This window comes from Daldinia loculata, assembly GCF_022478755.1.
Source record: "Daldinia loculata strain CBS 113971 unplaced genomic scaffold F4817scaffold_24, whole genome shotgun sequence".
In the NCBI taxonomy this organism is placed as follows: domain Eukaryota; kingdom Fungi; phylum Ascomycota; class Sordariomycetes; order Xylariales; family Hypoxylaceae; genus Daldinia; species Daldinia loculata.
Genome location: NW_026054878.1, coordinates 205,603 through 221,385, shown reverse-complemented (window position 1 = coordinate 221,385; position 15,783 = coordinate 205,603). Strand labels below are relative to the sequence as shown.

General features: G+C 46.8%; 6 protein-coding genes across 6 annotated transcripts; 3 read left to right on the top strand and 3 right to left on the bottom strand.

Moving 5' to 3' along the window:
- Positions 1–53: 53 nt before the first annotated feature.
- F4817DRAFT_315854 (cyclin-like protein) lies at positions 54–1,166 on the bottom strand (the record flags this gene model as incomplete). Its single annotated transcript, XM_049300591.1, has 2 exons — positions 54–296; positions 351–1,166. 2 exons carry the CDS (start codon positions 1,164–1,166, stop codon positions 54–56), a joined length of 1,059 nt encoding a protein of 352 aa, XP_049159116.1.
- Positions 1,167–1,418: 252 nt separating this feature from the next.
- F4817DRAFT_337399 (Metallo-dependent phosphatase) lies at positions 1,419–4,028 on the bottom strand. Its single transcript, XM_049303296.1, has 2 exons — positions 2,380–4,028; positions 1,419–2,314 (listed from the first exon to the last, which is right to left on the bottom strand). Exons 1-2 carry the CDS (start codon positions 3,483–3,485, stop codon positions 1,666–1,668), a joined length of 1,755 nt encoding a protein of 584 aa, XP_049159115.1. The 5' UTR covers positions 3,486–4,028; the 3' UTR covers positions 1,419–1,665.
- A 3,085-nt stretch (positions 4,029–7,113) lies between these two features.
- F4817DRAFT_358709 (BAR-domain-containing protein) lies at positions 7,114–8,662 on the top strand (the record flags this gene model as incomplete). Its single annotated transcript, XM_049306059.1, has 4 exons — positions 7,114–7,240; positions 7,307–7,477; positions 7,542–7,657; positions 7,721–8,662. 4 exons carry the CDS (start codon positions 7,114–7,116, stop codon positions 8,660–8,662), a joined length of 1,356 nt encoding a protein of 451 aa, XP_049159114.1.
- A 279-nt stretch (positions 8,663–8,941) lies between these two features.
- On the bottom strand, positions 8,942–10,927 carry F4817DRAFT_106689 (Clavaminate synthase-like protein). The gene is made up of 5 exons (XM_049297414.1): positions 10,403–10,927; positions 10,104–10,240; positions 9,921–9,998; positions 9,308–9,823; positions 8,942–9,251 (listed from the first exon to the last, which is right to left on the bottom strand). The coding sequence occupies exons 1-5, from the start codon at positions 10,811–10,813 to the stop codon at positions 9,221–9,223; spliced, it is 1,173 nt and encodes a 390-aa protein (XP_049159113.1). The 5' UTR covers positions 10,814–10,927; the 3' UTR covers positions 8,942–9,220.
- Positions 10,928–11,293: 366 nt separating this feature from the next.
- F4817DRAFT_106558 (fungal-specific transcription factor domain-containing protein) lies at positions 11,294–13,118 on the top strand. Its single transcript, XM_049297411.1, has one exon. The coding sequence runs from the start codon at positions 11,367–11,369 to the stop codon at positions 12,714–12,716; it is 1,350 nt and encodes a 449-aa protein (XP_049159112.1). The 5' UTR covers positions 11,294–11,366; the 3' UTR covers positions 12,717–13,118.
- Positions 13,119–13,139: 21 nt separating this feature from the next.
- Positions 13,140–15,773, top strand: F4817DRAFT_106632 (Saccharopine dehydrogenase-domain-containing protein). The gene is made up of 5 exons (XM_049297413.1): positions 13,140–13,730; positions 13,800–13,947; positions 14,014–14,086; positions 14,153–14,277; positions 14,343–15,773. The coding sequence occupies exons 1-5, from the start codon at positions 13,520–13,522 to the stop codon at positions 15,034–15,036; spliced, it is 1,251 nt and encodes a 416-aa protein (XP_049159111.1). The 5' UTR covers positions 13,140–13,519; the 3' UTR covers positions 15,037–15,773.
- The last annotated feature ends 10 nt before the right edge of the window (positions 15,774–15,783 follow it).

Here is a 15,783-nt window from a genome sequence, read left to right as displayed (position 1 = left end):
CTATCATGCTTGGAAGATAAAGGGGGTTATTTCTTCGGTACTCGTAGACATGTTCATAAGGGAGGTCCAAAAGGGTCACCTCCTTCTGGAACAACTTTTCGTCTTTTCGCGTCTCGCCCTTCGCCGGTTCCATTCCCAAATACCTTCTCATCTGCATCGGAGCCCACCTTTGGTTTCTGCTTCGGCACGGTCTCTTCCCTTCGCGCCTTCTGTAGGGCGACTAGATCGGCTCTATCAGGGTCTCTACATTTAATGAGCTTCCTCCGCAAAGCTTTAATGGCTTTAGTACTTTCCGGCTATCACCTAGTAGTTAGTTACGAAGAATCAGGACCATATCTAAGCTCACTTACATCCGTCCAATAGGTGGCCATCTTCTCTGGAGGTTCCTTCTCCAGCATTTCTTTGCAGTTCTGTATTACGCTCCAAACTTTAGCTTTGGCCTCTTCGCCTTCGCCCGCGAACGCCTCTCGAAGCATACGCTGCACCAATTCCTCATCAGCTATTGCCAGCGCGGCATACATAATCTGGCTGGGTGTGTAGTGGAAATATGCATCGGTAACAAGTGGACTAAATTTCAAGATGTCCCTCGTTCTCTTATGCGCGTGATTTATCCTGTCATGGTCGAAGTCGCCCAGTCTTCTGAGTTCCATAACAGCTCCTTCTAGGGCACGAAACGGATGCCTCACATCGAATGCAAAACGTATGCCCTGGCACAGAACGTATTCGGCAGCCAAAATCATCTCGCCGGTCGTATTCGGAAAGGTATCTGCGATCTTTTGTACACGTATAAAATAACCCTCGGCCTTGCAACCAAAGAATATGCAGGTCTTGATAAGCTCCTGCGGCGGGTAGGTCATTACGCTATTGGTAAGATAAAAGCGCCGTAAAAATATGGCAGCGGTCGCTTGGATATCGGTTGGGAGTTGGCAATAAGGAGCGGCGCGCAGTAGCTCGAGGGTGAAGTGATTCAAGATGGTATATTCTTCGTCGGGGGTCAGGAAGTTAGGTAAAGGGTCCACAGGCGAATCTGAGGCACGCAGACGATTAGAGATGTGAGTTCGTGCGAGGGTGTTAGTCTTCTCGCGAAGGGTAGCGAGATGTGACGGAGTAAAGGACCACAGCCGATATTGGCTTGACTGCCTGTATCGGGCGTCCTCGGTTGCCATGTTTATAGTTGTTGTTGATGTCGCGAGGTAGACTCGATTAGTTGTATTAGGTTATGTACCAAAATTGAATTAGCATGCGGGAATGCGATACTCGGTTTGCGATCTGCTGTTGTGAACTATCTGTTTGATCAGAAGCTTTTAATGTTGTGAAGACCAAATTAACAGGAGGAATTCAGAAGGAATTGTTTACCTAATGTGTACCTGTAATCCTTTGTTGATGGAATGGAATATAGGTACCTAGGTACCTAAGGTAGGTGCTAGGTATACGCAAATCTCCGATAGCTACATGTACCTCCTAGCCCTACATCGTTATCGATATCTCAAGCATCTAACTGAGGTCCTTAATTCTTTTCAAGTCCAACAACAATAAACATTAGGGGCTGCTATGTACATGATTCGGCATGAGATTGTCACCGTGACAATATCTTGGACTATTAAGAATTCCATCGAGTGTTTACTATTCATTAATAACCCCTATACGATTATGCTATTAATTTGTCTATAGCAACACAACACCTAATAGGACTGTTACCCCTAGATATATCGATATCACGCTGCCCACCCCTCCAGCACCATTCGGAGTCGTGGTTGGCACAGGCGCACCGTCCGTAGTCGTAGTATTAGTCCCCGCGTTACCACTAACAGTAGCTATCCTATCATCGAGCTGGAAGTCAATCGGGCTCGTCTTGCGGATATGGTCAACTAGCACCTCGTCTAAAGTATCAAGAATAACCACATCTTGAACCGGTTCTAACATATTGTCACCACCACCGGTTATGAAATCAACTGTGACAACCGTATACTGAGCCTCTTTATCGGCGGGCTTATCACCGATCGTAAGACGAACAAGACGTTCGCCAATAGCGTTATTCGGGTTATACTCGACTTTAACGCCACGGCTGATTTGGAAGAAGCTAGTGACGTTCCGCTGATTGAACTGGTTGACGCCGCTGACGAGACCCTCGAATATCTTCCATAGGTCCGCACCGCTGTAATCAACCTCAACCACGGCATTACCGAAAGGAAAAGACGTGAGCACCTCGCCTCGCGTGATAGGTCCAGAATCGATGGTAGCGCGGATGCCCCCTGCATTCGTGAGAGCAAAGGCTGCTTTGCTCCCACCGTCTACACGATACTGCAGCATTGAGCTGTAGAGATATCTATGTTAGCACCCCCCCGAAGAGATGAATACACACGGCTGTCTACAACTTACTCGGATACCAAGTCACCCAGGGTGCACTCCTGCTTTTGACAGGTCGATTGGTCGAGCACAACGTTCGTTGTACCAATCTCCTCCGCTGCGAACTTTTCGAATGGTTTCCTCCATTCTTCAACCTGCGCCTGCAAGTCCTCGTCTTGCTTAGTGGTGTTCGTCATATGTATCGGGGCACCGTGGTAGGCAAGTATTTTTCCCTCTGAATCGTACGTAACGTCGATGTAACCCAAGTACTCCCCCCAACGATAGGCAGTAACGATGAAGACTTCATCGCCGTCCTTGTTTGTCTCGAGGGTGGGATACTTGCCTTCTGCGCCTTCCATATCGCCAAGTAGCGTGTGACTATGACCACCCATGATGAGTTGAAGGCCGGTAGTCTCACGAGCTAGACGCTTGTCTTCTTCGTACCCGATGTGCGTGATAGCTGCGATTCGAGTGATGTTCGTCGTGCTGCGGATTTCGTCGATCGAGGCCTGAACTGCGGCGATCGCATCCGTGAACTTCGTGCCGTCGCCAGGATTGCTGATCCCGGCTGTTGTCTCAGTTGTCACACCAATAACGGCTAGTTGGTACTGCTCGAAGATATGGTATGGTTTGATGGTAGAGTTTAGCTTCTCATTGTCCGATATAATGTTTGCAGATACGATAGGGAATGTCAGGTTTTTTAAGAAGTCGCCTAACTTGTCGTCGCCGCCATCGAATTCATGATTTCCCAGGGTCATGGCGTCGAACCCGAGTTGATTGAGAGTCTCGGCGATTTTTTCGCCACCGTAGAATGAATAAAACAGTGTGCCCTGAAACTCATCCCCTACGTTCAACAACAAGCTGTCGTTATGATCCGGTCGTGTGTCGTCAATGACCGTCTTGATACGAGCATAACCGCCATAACAGCCCTTTGAAGGATTGGTGCAATCAGTCCCTGATGAAGAGAACTCATCTAGGTGCGCGTGCACATCGTTGACGTGGTAGAAGGATATGTTAAAGTTGCCGTCTGTATCAATGAAGCGCTTCGACAATCGCTTGCTATAGAGCGAGTCTTCAGCTAAAGCCAGGCCAGCTATACTGACGGCTATAGAGAGGACGGAGAAAGAAACGCGAACCATTGTCGCATGACCGAATTAATCTACTTGTTGAGCCTCTATAGTACACGAGAACGACGAGCAACGCAGCGGAATGCTCCCGGCTCTTACTCACAAGCTGGCTAATGAGTGACGACTCTTACTTACACCGGAAAGCAGGAATAGGCGTCGGGTTTAAATAAGGTACGTATGTATGTAGTCCCTTCCGAGCTTTCTTCTCAGTTCGGACCTGTGGTATCACGACGGGAAGCATTTGCGCGACGTCGCGCGACGTCGCGCGGCACAGGTACAAACATTATCTCCAAAGGAGCTTCCAATTCGATCCAGGCCATGCTAGTATCTGGGCCGCTTAACCCGATAAGCCAGGTAGATGAGATACGCAGCCTTGGCGGTGAGCTACAAGAGTTGTCCAAATGCGAATCTCATTAGCACGTGGGAAGTCAAGCCTCAAAAAAGACGTGCATGAGGATAGTATCCCACGTGGGTTAGATAATATCTTACAAATATGTGCAAGGTAATATCTTGATAATAGAGTAGAAATATCGGAAGGCCTTGGCATTGTTATCTATCACAAGTCATGAACAAGCACCAATGGCAATTAAGTGAAGCCATTCGAATTCTTGTTGTCCGGACTGTATTGAAAACCAACATCAGCGTTCTAAGCCAGGGAGATGATGACCACAATTGTTGCGTGCCTTATTACCTTGTTGAGAGACTAGATTACTAGACAGAACCCCCAGAAACCCATGCAAGTCATGCCGTATTACAGCCTCTCAAAGCTGATGCAACGGTATATATATTTGGAAGAATAAGACAACGTCGCGAAGCTGATTCCAACTGGCAAATGTCAAATCAAGAGAAGGGCACAACTATATGTTAAATAGGCGAATATCCTTTAAGCATTAGGGCGTTAAACTTATACCATTAAACAAACTAGGTAGGTATCTACATAGTTAAATTAGCACGTCTCAACTGAATAAAGTCTGCTTGCTTTACTGTTACAGAAAAAAGGGCATGACACGCTACGTCACAGACCAGACGATCGGATGAAGAGTGATGTGTGATCGACAAGTGGGGAGGATATCTGGGGTCGGAACAGTTTGGGATCAGTAGACGAAGAGCGCTTTGACAAGCGCCGGCATGAAACTTTAGCGAAGTCATTGAGACGAAAATTCTAGCTCTCCCACATGTGTATCGAGGAGCTAGACGTTATTGATCATGAGTTGACTTACTACCGGAAGTGGAGTACTGTGAAGAGGTTTACAGTTACCCAATGCTTTGACGGTTTTAGACAATCTATTGTAGTCTGAAAGAGCTTTAGAAGTTTGCTAGCGTTTCTTACTGTTGGATATGAAGATAATTCTATGTACTAGTTTATATTATCATATGTCCTTGGCATCGTGTTTCCAGACGTCTATAATATAGATTCTATATGTACAACGAAAATCTCAAGTTATATGTCATAAGCGTTAGAGTATGCCTTTAAAAGTGTCTAACTACCTACCTGGTAATTAACCATCTTCTTCGCTACTGGACATGTCTATTTGAATTTCATTCAGCCTCGTATCGAGTGTCCTTCAGGAAAACTACTATGGTTGAGTTCTACTCTAGTCTTTTTATTTAGTTAAATACATATGGCTTTGTTAATACTCACATGCTGGCATATTTTACTTAATATTGTCAAATGCGAACAGGGGCTACAATGGAAGGATTAATATAGGTAGAGTATTTAGGTAGATATTTAAGGTAATGATTCGCTTCCGCGAATCTGGACGGTCATTATCAGGAGAAACAAGTTATATCTGTTGTTGTCCTGGTTGTGGCATATGTACAGGGTCCATTTCAACTATCACGACCAATGCTTCAGGAATTTCGGGAGCTCCGATCAGTTTACATGATTTCAAACTTGGGTACGCTAAGGGTTCACTAACATCCCGAATAAAATTCTGTAGCATAACTTATAAAGAATAATACGTAAGGTAGGTAGGTATGTTCCTCTAGACAGCCGCTATAAGCGCTCATTCGGGCGGTAAATGTTGGCGTCAAAACGCTCATTATCCAGCCAGCGGCTACGATTCAGGCGTCGAAAATAGAAAAGAGAGGTGACATGCGTTAATTGAGTAAAGTATTTCGTATTTCATCAGATAATGCAATGCAGTTAAACATCCATCCCCATCCTCATGCAGACCCCCCGTCGGACCAATGCAGTCTAATGGTTCTAGCCGTTCCAATGATTCTACCGGCCAAGTTACAGAAGCCTTGGAACGATTTCATCTCTGTAGTAGTAAAAACAACTGGATAGTAGGTGCGCTTGTTGAAACGGGTACGAAGGGGCGCAGTTCGGTCGTAATACGAATTAGCGGTTTGTAATGGGTAAGACACGGTCGAATTTACTGGGTGCGGGCAATTGTCACTTTTTTGTGAGTCGATGGTGGTATTTAGATCACGTTGAACAAGACGAAGTGGTTTGTTGATTTTGTATTTATTGAAATCTTGTTTTTTTCTTTTTCGAGATTGGAGATTGGAGAAATCCAGGGTCTTGCAGTGGCTGTCCGACCCCGCGGTCGGCGCGTCTACGGTGTATGTATGTAGGTACCTAGGTACATATATGTACAATTCTTGGAAATGGAAGGTGGTTAAACCAATTTATCAATCTCGGTAGCCAATAAAGGCTCCTGCCCGAAGTTCGCAATAATTGTTTATTGTCATCCATCATCTCTTCTCATCCAACGGTATCTGACTAGAATCAAGGTATTTTTAGTGTTTTGGATTGGGTCCGTTCTTATTCGATACGAAGCTTGTTTTCTCATCGGGCAGCTCAAATGCTGAACTCCATTATGTACCTAGGTACTTGAATATAGGTCCACTATCCACCTACAAATACCGTTCCAATTGACCAATCGATAATCGATAAGATACAGGTAGATACATATGCTAGCAGGTACATAATCCATTACGTGACCCCCCCCTCACCCCCCCTTAACCGCCTCAATCTCTATCCGCTCTGCCACTGTAACCTCCTTTTTAGTTGCCACGCTACTACGCTACTACGTTGATCTCGCATTGATAAAACATCCTAGTCGTTCAAGCAGAGCCAAGTTTTAAAACTTGTTTAACTCTGTCTTTACCTTTCATTCTGAGTATATTTTTCCCTTCTTTCTTTCTTCTCTTCTCGCCTTAAATAATACGCCAGAATAATAGAGTTGCTAGGTAGTCTCTTAATCAAAGGAACATCGTCTTTTCCTTATATTTTCCTTATACCAAAAAGGAAATTGGCGTGCGATACTCGGCTCTTATTAACGTACGAGGGTAACCGGGAGCTCTCCTCCGCTTTACCCCCTATTACCCTATCCCCTTGATCTACATCGTACGCGTCTAGCCTTAGATCGATTCTCCACCGCGATCCACCACGTCTACAGCTCGTTCCCCATTCCAGAAGCCCCAGGCCTAGAGCTTCTTCTCCTTGAATCTGTTCTTTATCCACGACCCGAGTCAACGCTAAACATATATCCAATAATTATTCCATACCAACACAACTCTCTTTTGGATTCCCTTTCTTTCTGGTAGCAGGACTCCCATAGTGCATTTTATATTTTCCATTCCTTTTAGACGACCAATCAGCCCGGACACATCAGTTAGAGACGTCGCCAGTATGAATTTCACTAAGAAGATGGATCGCGCCTTTCAATGGGCTGGCGAGAAGATGGGCAATGAGGCCAAAACTGGTCATACGGACGAATTCAAGAGTCTGGAGACAGAGATGGCTCTTCGACATGACGGTATAGAACCCGTACATTATTTGTCGACTTCATTACTAGTTAACTAATGTTCGTTTTATACTATAGGCTACGAACGTCTTCAGAAATCTATGAACACCTATGTCAAGTCGCTTTCTCGCAAGGGTGAGACATTCGAAGACAAGGAGAAGGGTCTCCCTGTCAGCTACCTTGGACGGACAATGATGAGCCACGGCGAGGATTTCGAGCCGGACTCAGAATTTGGCAATTGCTTAGTTGGTATGTTGTAATATCGGGACGAAGAATATGATGAGCAACAGCTGACATTGGAACGATGGTGTAGCCATGGGCAGGGCCAACGAACGCATCGCTGGCATTCAGGAGACATACGTTGCGCATGCTACCTCTTACTGGTTAGAAGGGCTAGAGCGGTCTCTGGCTATGATGAAAGAATATCAGGTTTGTTATCCAATACTCGTACGTGAAGGTGTTGTTAGACAGGCTAACGCCAGCTTCTATTAGTCTGCCCGTAAGAAGCTCGAGAACCGTCGTCTCACATATGATGCAAGCATGATAAAGATGCAAAAAGCGAAACGGGAAGATTTTAGACTTGAAGACGAGCTTCGAACCGCGAAAGCCAAGTACGAGGAGTCGTCCGAAGATGTACTTCGCCGAATGCAAGATATCAAGGAGGCCGAAGCTGAATCCGTCCGCGACCTTACGTGTTTTCTTGATTGCGAGTTGGACTACTACGAACGCTGTGCCGAAGAGCTCCGGCGTGTGAAGCAGGAATGGGTTGGTAGCCAGGGTCAGACATCCGGCGGTTCTCGACCTTCTGAGCTTAGTGTCTCGCGACGTTCGACGAGAAGTAGGAGCAACACAGCCCAGTCATTTTCGGAACGAAATGATCGCACTGAACGGTGGGCAAGCCGACAAGACAATCACGAGCGAGACGAACCAACCCCTGAACCTGTGCAGATGCCCATTCGCTCAAGTCCCTACCGTGGAAGTGGATCAGTAACTCCCGAGGCGCAAAGGCCGGGGATTAGTCGCGCAACTACACATGCGGGTGCGTTTGATGGGCCATCACCAAGACAACAGTCGTACCGCGAACCTCCAGTCCCGCCTTCCGATTCACTACGCAAGACGCCCATGGCACCGCCCCCGGCTATAGGATCTCTCCGCAATAATCTGCGCCCAGTAAATAGAGTCCAGACCAGCCAGAATTTGAGCCCCGGCGTCTACGTAGATGATTACGACACGACCAATAGTAGCGGGAGTCCAGACTGCGATCGCAGCGAAAGCCCGGCTACGAGCTATGGGAGTTTAAGTCGCAGTACCAGTAACACCGGGTTACGTACTATGGGGACGACGGGAGCGGTAAAAAAGGCCCCTCCGCCACCACCTCCGAGCAGAGCTAAGAAACCGGCGCCACCTATTCCCACCAGACCAGCAGGGTACTAAGGTAGCGGTAAATCGTGTCTTATGATCTTTCATACCTCTACAACTCATTTTCTATCATGGAGTGTGGGCCCCGGGCACTTGAAGTAGATATCTTGGCGATCAAATAAGTGTAATTTCTTAATTTGGGATGTGTTTTACATAGGTAACAGGCCTGTGGCCCTATGCTGAACAGGGAAGGATTTTGATTGCGCGGCGTTTGGTGTATTTGTATGTCATAGACTGCAGCGAGGATGACTTCGTGAGTCAAAGATACATGGACTGGCTCCTTTGTTTAGATACTTTATCTTCTAAGACTATTCGTGATCTTGTCTTGTGATATCCGTACCCATCGCGTTGTCCGACGATTTCGTGAGACCCCACTAGATAGTGGCGTGTATTGTTGATATACGCACTTCATGCATGCCTATCATATATTATGATGCAACTACGCGTGAACACCTCTCGAATCATATCCCGGTGCCCAATCGGCAATATTCCAATTCATCTTTAACGAAATTGTTACTAGGGATTTCTGACTTGCGGATGAGCAGCTATGGATAAATAGCCCATTACCCGTTCTCATGTTAGGAGCGCGATATGCTTTAGCTCACTACGATAGTAAGTTAGTATGATAGAAGTAGAGATTTAGAAAATTGGGCGACTTGCTTCTGGACCTGCTGTCCTACTTTCATAATTGCGTACTCAACTTCGTCGCCCTCGTCGCGACCAAGGTCAAAGTTAGCGGCACGCACATCCCTGGCTCGCGCGGCTAGCGCAGGAATAGGCGCCAGGTCATAATCGCTGCTTAGGTGCCAGAAGAAGGTGCTGCTAATGCGTACGAGGGGCCGATCGGGGTGCTCCCGCCGCCGCGCGGCAACAGTGTTTAGCGTGGACGAGTTGACCACTACTTCGTGATATCCGGCCTTCACCAGCCCGCCCGTTAGGTGCTCTAGCTGCTTCCCGGCCTGTACAAGCAGGTAGCTCCCTGACGAGGAGGCAGACGGACGCGGGATGCTGACAGCGATACGACGACCCGTGTTCCGTGCCCAGATGTGAAGTCCCGGATATCGGGAACGACCGTGAATCGTTAAGAAATTTAAGTCCGTATGAAAGCCGGCCAAGATGGTGTCCTTTTGCCCAAATTTCTCAAGGTCGGATGCCGTTGGGGCTAGAAGGTGTGGGCTAAATTGTCATATGAATTAAAGGTTAGAGTTTTGAATAACAGGATTACCTGGGTAATACAGCAGTAGGATATGGAAGAGAGGTAGGTGTAACTTACCCATATCGCCCAGCGTCAGTGAAGGTTTCGGCGGGGAGTCCCATGCCAATGGCGGCCATCTCGGCGAACCCCGAAACGCTAACTCACGAGCAATCGCTGTTAGTCAACGTGATATCTACCACACTGCTCGAATGGGAGTTTCCCAAGTAGAGGAAGCGGATAATCAACCCAAGCCATACTCACGCGCTCTTCATACTCTTTCCCCACGTCTCCATAACGGGCGTCCATCTCTCCCTGATTTCAGGGGCATCCGGAATCACGTTCTCGGCGTTCAGGCCCGGAAATTGCGTAACGTAAGGCGCGGGCTCGCCCATGCGCCACTGCGACAACGAAGGTTAATATATATTCTTGTAAGTGAGATACCTCTATGGTTTAGATATGTTTTTGAAGGCATAGTTGGGTAGAATGTGGAAAGCCTTATATAGGTAGGTAGGTAGGTATATATAGCTCCTGGAATGAACTACTAATACTAAAACACGTACGAAAAAACGACATTTGGGATCCGGTTGATGGCCACTGATGTCAAGTGGTCGCTCCTCCGGAGCTAGGCGCTCGATGACGCGTAGGCATGGTTCGTCGACGGCACACTTGGGCTTTTCGGTATTTTCAAGTGTAACGCCGACTTGGTAGCCCAGTTCCGGCCGCTCGTCACGCCGTAGAAGTTCAGCTGGTTGTGCGAAGTAGTCTTCCAGTAGGTCTAGGAAAGCCTCGTTGTCCGATTCTGACACCCGCGAGTCGTGTAGCACCAACGCCCCGTACGTTGCGAGCGCCCGGGCCGCGCGTAGGCATTCTTCCTGCACCTCCGGACTAGTGGCCGGGTTGTTTCGGTAGATGTCTAGATCGATAACCGGGAGATCCATTGAGGGCTCCTCAGCTGCCACAAATTCGGACATGGTAGGATTATTTAAGAAAAGAAATTACCTGTTCTTTCTTTTGCTCACTCCTTACTTTATGGCAACTAAAAGCAATGTAGTTCGACGTAAATACCTTATGTAGGCGCCTAATGAATAGAATGTTGCTGTTATAAGTTTACGTCTGGATAGTTAGGGAGAGCAGATAAGAGAGTAAAACCTTTAATTATAAATGACTGCGAAAAGAACTTAGAGCTCAAGTTTCGGGTTATCACACGCCGAAAGAAGAATCAGCTGAGATGCTAATCGTTCGTGGTAGGTAGTACTTTGTGACAGGATCGATCATGAGGATTAGGGGAGCATCGCCAATTAGAGAACGAAGAATTTAATGTATTCCGTACCTCATAGTCAAATCGGAAACCGCCGGGTATAGTCGGTCCCCACCCCGTGCCGATTCGATTAAATGTTCTAGAACCTCTGACTAATAAATCCGGATGTGTTTGTCACGTCTCCACTCGATATCCTTTGCCCATTTCAACTTAACTATGTAATTTTGTATAGTTTGATCTATCACGTCACTGACATCCATTGTAAAATGCCATTCTCGAGGACGAGGACTGGTTGCTATACCTGCAGAGAGGATGGCTATAAGTGTGATGAGCAAAAGCCATTTTGCGGGAGATGTATTCGACTCCAGAAGACGTGCCAAGGATATGGAGTCAGACTTAAATGGAAGCCCCTTCAGGGGTTACCAAAATCGAAGCGGGCCAGAAACACACGGCAGCAGAAGGAATATTCAAACGATGAGACTATCCCGACATTATCTAGTGAGTCTACAAGTCAAATAGTAAGATATGACCCATCACGTATTATACCGAATGATGTTCATCCGGTAAATCGCTATCTCCTTAATCATTGGTCGACAACACTGGTCACGATGGTATCCATGGTATCGACTTCCCAAAACCCATTTCTTGTTCACTTAACTCCAATGATATCGCATTCAATAGCTCTACGGTCTGTCTTATGCTCAATCGCAGCTTGCCATTTGGCGATACTAAGGAACGAGAATTCATTTCATACCTTAGCGACCCGGTATCGACTCGTTGCTGTCTCTGCCCTGCGGCAAACGATTCAAACAGAAGACCCGGAGCTGTCGCTTGCCACCATTCTAATGCTCCAAGTCTCCGATAGACTCTTCACCGTGGATTCCGGGGTCGACCATCTATCCGGGGCGAAAGCTATCATTAGTCAGGCTGGGACTAATAAATGGAACAGCTCTAGGGCTTCGTTCCTCCTTAGTCTTTGTTCTTATCACGACATATTGGCCTCCGTTTCTCGGGGGAAAAGTCCAGTTTTTGAATTTGATGGAGAGTTTCCGATCGAGGGTATGGAATCTATGAGGGAACTCACTTCCGTACTACGGATTGTTGGGCAGATTAGTAGGATGCGGGACCAAGACGCGAAACACCTTGATGCATGGGGTTACGCCATTGAAGAAATTCTCAATGCACTCGACCAGTCTGAGGGCACGATGGGAGACGTGGAACATACCGTACAGGCATACAGATATGCTGCATATATCTATCTGTACCGGGTTTGGCATAACAAAGGTGCACCAGATCCATCTTCGTTGAAGTATGCTCGAAGCTGCCTGGCTCACCTTGGCCTTATTGCAGTTGGCTCACCTCTCGTATCGGCCCAGGTTTGGCCACTTTGGACTGCCGGCTGTGAATCCATCGACGTTGACCAACGTCAATTTGTACGAGACAGGATTGATGCTATGTATGAGGCTCGTCATCTTCCCTCGCTCCGAAGGATTAAGCAAGACATTGAGGATGTCTGGAATATTAAAGACGAGCAACGAAACTTGATCGGGGTCGATAACGTAGACTGCATCAAAGCTATATTACGAAGTCGACAGAGAGAGGCCGACCTTACTTGATGATTGACAACGTACTTTGATATGGAGAAACCCAAGCTATACGGTGTCGCTCTATACTCTACGCCACCAATAGCTCCTTGTTTGACCTTACCTTAGGACTACAAAGAAACTAAGTCCTCAAGTTAACGCAATAGCTATGAGAATATGCCGGGACCGCGATATCTTGGGCTTAATCACATTGGACTTGAATAGGAGCCGTGAATACTTCTCGCTATTTCGCGACGCTGGAGGAATAGAATGCGAAGGAACGTTCGTGATTTTCCTTGACCTCAAATCAAAAGTGCTCTACCATATACTTAACTTACTTCAGGATACTCTCTTAGCGGTTTCTTCCCCTTTACAAGATCATTCGATCTGAAGGAATTGGTATTCGGATCAGGCCCCGAATATTCAACTACATACACTAAAATGTCGATAAGTATCGTATAAATACACCTACCGCCTCAAAAGAGAACCGTTCGAAGTTATGCCGCCTTCGGAGACTTCTCGGAGACTTTTCGCGTTAGGAAACATATCTACCTACCGGCTTAAGGTATGGGACGGAGCCCTGATGACTTTTCTCCCGAGCTGCAAGCAATAGCATGAGCTCGAAATACTTGCTGCGCGGTGGAACGCACGGACTATGTTTTATGGTGATGTGACAAGATCAATTCATCCGACCTTTTTGTTTCTGTTTGGCCGATCCGGCGGCGCATCCCGGAATCGTGACAGAGAGATGGATTATATTAAAGTCATGGGCTTTTATACTGTCCAACGTTGGCTGCGCTGTGTATGGAGCTTTGTATTTGCTTAATATTAATATCATGGATAGAGTAGTCGAAGAACGGAGAAAGTCTCGAAAATATGATATCCTCCTACTTGGAGCTACTGGGTACACCGGGTTACTGACCGCTGAGTATATTGTTCGACATCTTCCCGTTGATCTGAAATGGGCTATTGCTGGTCGGTCAAAGTCCAAGCTGGAAGGTCTCTCTAACAAGCTCAAAGACCTGGACCCAGAGCGTGTACAACCAGGTAAGCAGTCACTTACGACTCCGCTTGGCTACACCCATCATACCGAATCAACTAAGAAAGATTATATAGAAATCGAGGTAGTTGCATTTGATGATTCCAGTCAACTCGGTTCCGTTGTTAAGAACAGTAAAGTCTGTATTAGCGTGGTCTTATACTGGCAGGTTGGAGAAGTCGTTGTAAAGTCTTGTATCGAGAACGGCACAGATTATATTGACGTGTAAGTTTACTGTTCTACGTTAGGTATCTACCTCATTTATCTTTGGCAATTTCTAACGTTATACAGGGCTGGAGATATACCACTGCTGCGTACGTTTGTCGACAGATATCACGATGCGGCTGTAAATGCTAGTATTGCCGTAAGCACCTAATCTTTAATACGGCTCATCCGAAGCGAGGCCTTGGCTCACCAGTATCGGTAATAGTTAATTCACCTCTGTGGAGTATTTTCCGGGCCGCAAGATCTTCTCACCTGGGCTGCAGCGCGGGAGCTGGCGCAGAAGACGTCTCTGAAAACGAGGGAATTGGTTTTTTCCATAACAGAGTTCGAGTGAGTATTAAATCCTAATTTTTTCCGTGTCGCCCCTCATAGTTACTGACTTTCTCTCTGGATAGGGCTGGTGTGAGTGGTGGCACGGCTAGTTCATTGTTAGCTGAGAGCACTTATGACCCTCGAGTTGTCGAGGAAGCAAAACAACCATGGGTGCTGTCACCCATTAAGAGACCACAGACTCCTACACCCGCCGGTTTTCTCGGCATGCGTAAGGACCCAAACCTCGGTTTGTTGTCCGCGTCATCATTTGGTGCCATAGAGAACCGGGCATTGGTGCACAGGACATGGGCTCTGTTACAAGATACAGACCAAGGGTACGGGCCAAATTTTCGGTACAATGAATACATCAAAGTTTCTTCCGCGACAGACGGAATATTGCGCATGTTGACACTTGTCCTTATGAGGGCTGCTCTAAAATTTGGGCCCTCGAGGCGTATCTTGGGGTTGATCCTCCCGAAACCTGGTGAAGGACCCGATGTCGAAAAAGAGCGCTCGTCACGACTGAAATTCGAGGCTATAGCTATCGCGGACACGAGTAGCGATAGTGCGCCTCGTGCATATGCAAGCTTCTCGTATCCCTCAGGCGGGTACCATACTACTGCCCTCTTCCTAGCGCAGGCAGCTGCATCATTACTCTACACCAGAAATCTAGCAGGCCAGTTTTCCGGGGGCTGTCTCACCCCAGCCTTCCTCGGTGAGGACTTTTGGAGGAGAATTCAAGAAGCGGGCGCAGTCCTTCAAGTCAACATGGTTTAAGAATATTTAAGCCTAGAATTCTATATATAAAGACAATTGCTGGAAGTTGAGCAGTTCCCTCGGGTATAAGAGAATTGAATACATGTAGGTTTGCTTTCACATGCAACTTGATATTTCTCGAATGATAATCTGGCTTGTTGCTCGGGCAACCAGCGAGAGTCGATCTTTTTCGCTATTCGAAAGTCTTCCTAATGACTTATCGCTGTACTCAATCCTAACTGACATGTTGTCCCAACTTGCCCGCTTAGTTTTGAGCTGGTGATATATCAAGCGTTTGAATATATCGCCAAAAGTCAGGAAACCCTTCCCAAAACAGTCCAGTCAAGGGTGGTCGGGCTGTTAACTTGTAGGTATGGAAAGGGCCGGACTGGGCCTTTCTCTACGTCCCGAAGCGCATGCCCTGGTGTTATATCCCCTACCTAACGTTCGTTTGAACTTTGATGCTATTCGTTCTAGTACTCCTTCTAGTATCCGGCCGCCTTCTTTATAGTAGGATTGCTGAGCGCGAATCTTAGCTCTTTAGGAGGAAATAAGACATCACTAACGTTCACATCGCTCCCAAGATAGTACGGCTGTTCAGCATTAAAGTTGGCAAGATATTCTAGGACGTTCTGCCTGGGATGAGACGGTTTAGAATAATGCTATAGATGAGTTAAGTCTGGCCTATTTGACTAAATCAAGTTAGTTTAAATTCGACCTCCGTCTCTCGGAGACGCAGTGCTTGCGGGACAAATGATAAATACCTCT

Excerpts from the sequence above, each read along its gene's own strand:
- F4817DRAFT_337399 (XM_049303296.1), bottom strand. The coding sequence starts at position 3,485 with ATGGTTCGCGTTTCTTTCTCCGTCCTCTCTATAGCCGTCAGTATAGCT. Across the intron at positions 2,315-2,379 it reads CTGGGTGACTTGGTATCCGA|CTCAATGCTGCAGTATCGTG; the intron begins GTAAGTTGTAGA and ends ATATCTCTACAG.
- F4817DRAFT_106689 (XM_049297414.1), bottom strand. The coding sequence starts at position 10,813 with ATGTCCGAATTTGTGGCAGCTGAGGAGCCCTCAATGGATCTCCCGGTT. Across the intron at positions 10,241-10,402 it reads ATCCCAAATGTCGTTTTTTC|TGGCGCATGGGCGAGCCCGC; the intron begins GTACGTGTTTTA and ends TCGTTGTCGCAG. Across the intron at positions 9,252-9,307 it reads GTAGGACAGCAGGTCCAGAA|TGAGCTAAAGCATATCGCGC; the intron begins GCAAGTCGCCCA and ends TTACTATCGTAG.
- F4817DRAFT_106558 (XM_049297411.1), top strand. The coding sequence starts at position 11,367 with ATGCCATTCTCGAGGACGAGGACTGGTTGCTATACCTGCAGAGAGGAT.
- F4817DRAFT_106632 (XM_049297413.1), top strand. The coding sequence starts at position 13,520 with ATGGATAGAGTAGTCGAAGAACGGAGAAAGTCTCGAAAATATGATATC. Across the intron at positions 13,731-13,799 it reads CCCAGAGCGTGTACAACCAG|AAATCGAGGTAGTTGCATTT; the intron begins GTAAGCAGTCAC and ends AAGATTATATAG. Across the intron at positions 14,278-14,342 it reads TTTTCCATAACAGAGTTCGA|GGCTGGTGTGAGTGGTGGCA; the intron begins GTGAGTATTAAA and ends CTCTCTGGATAG.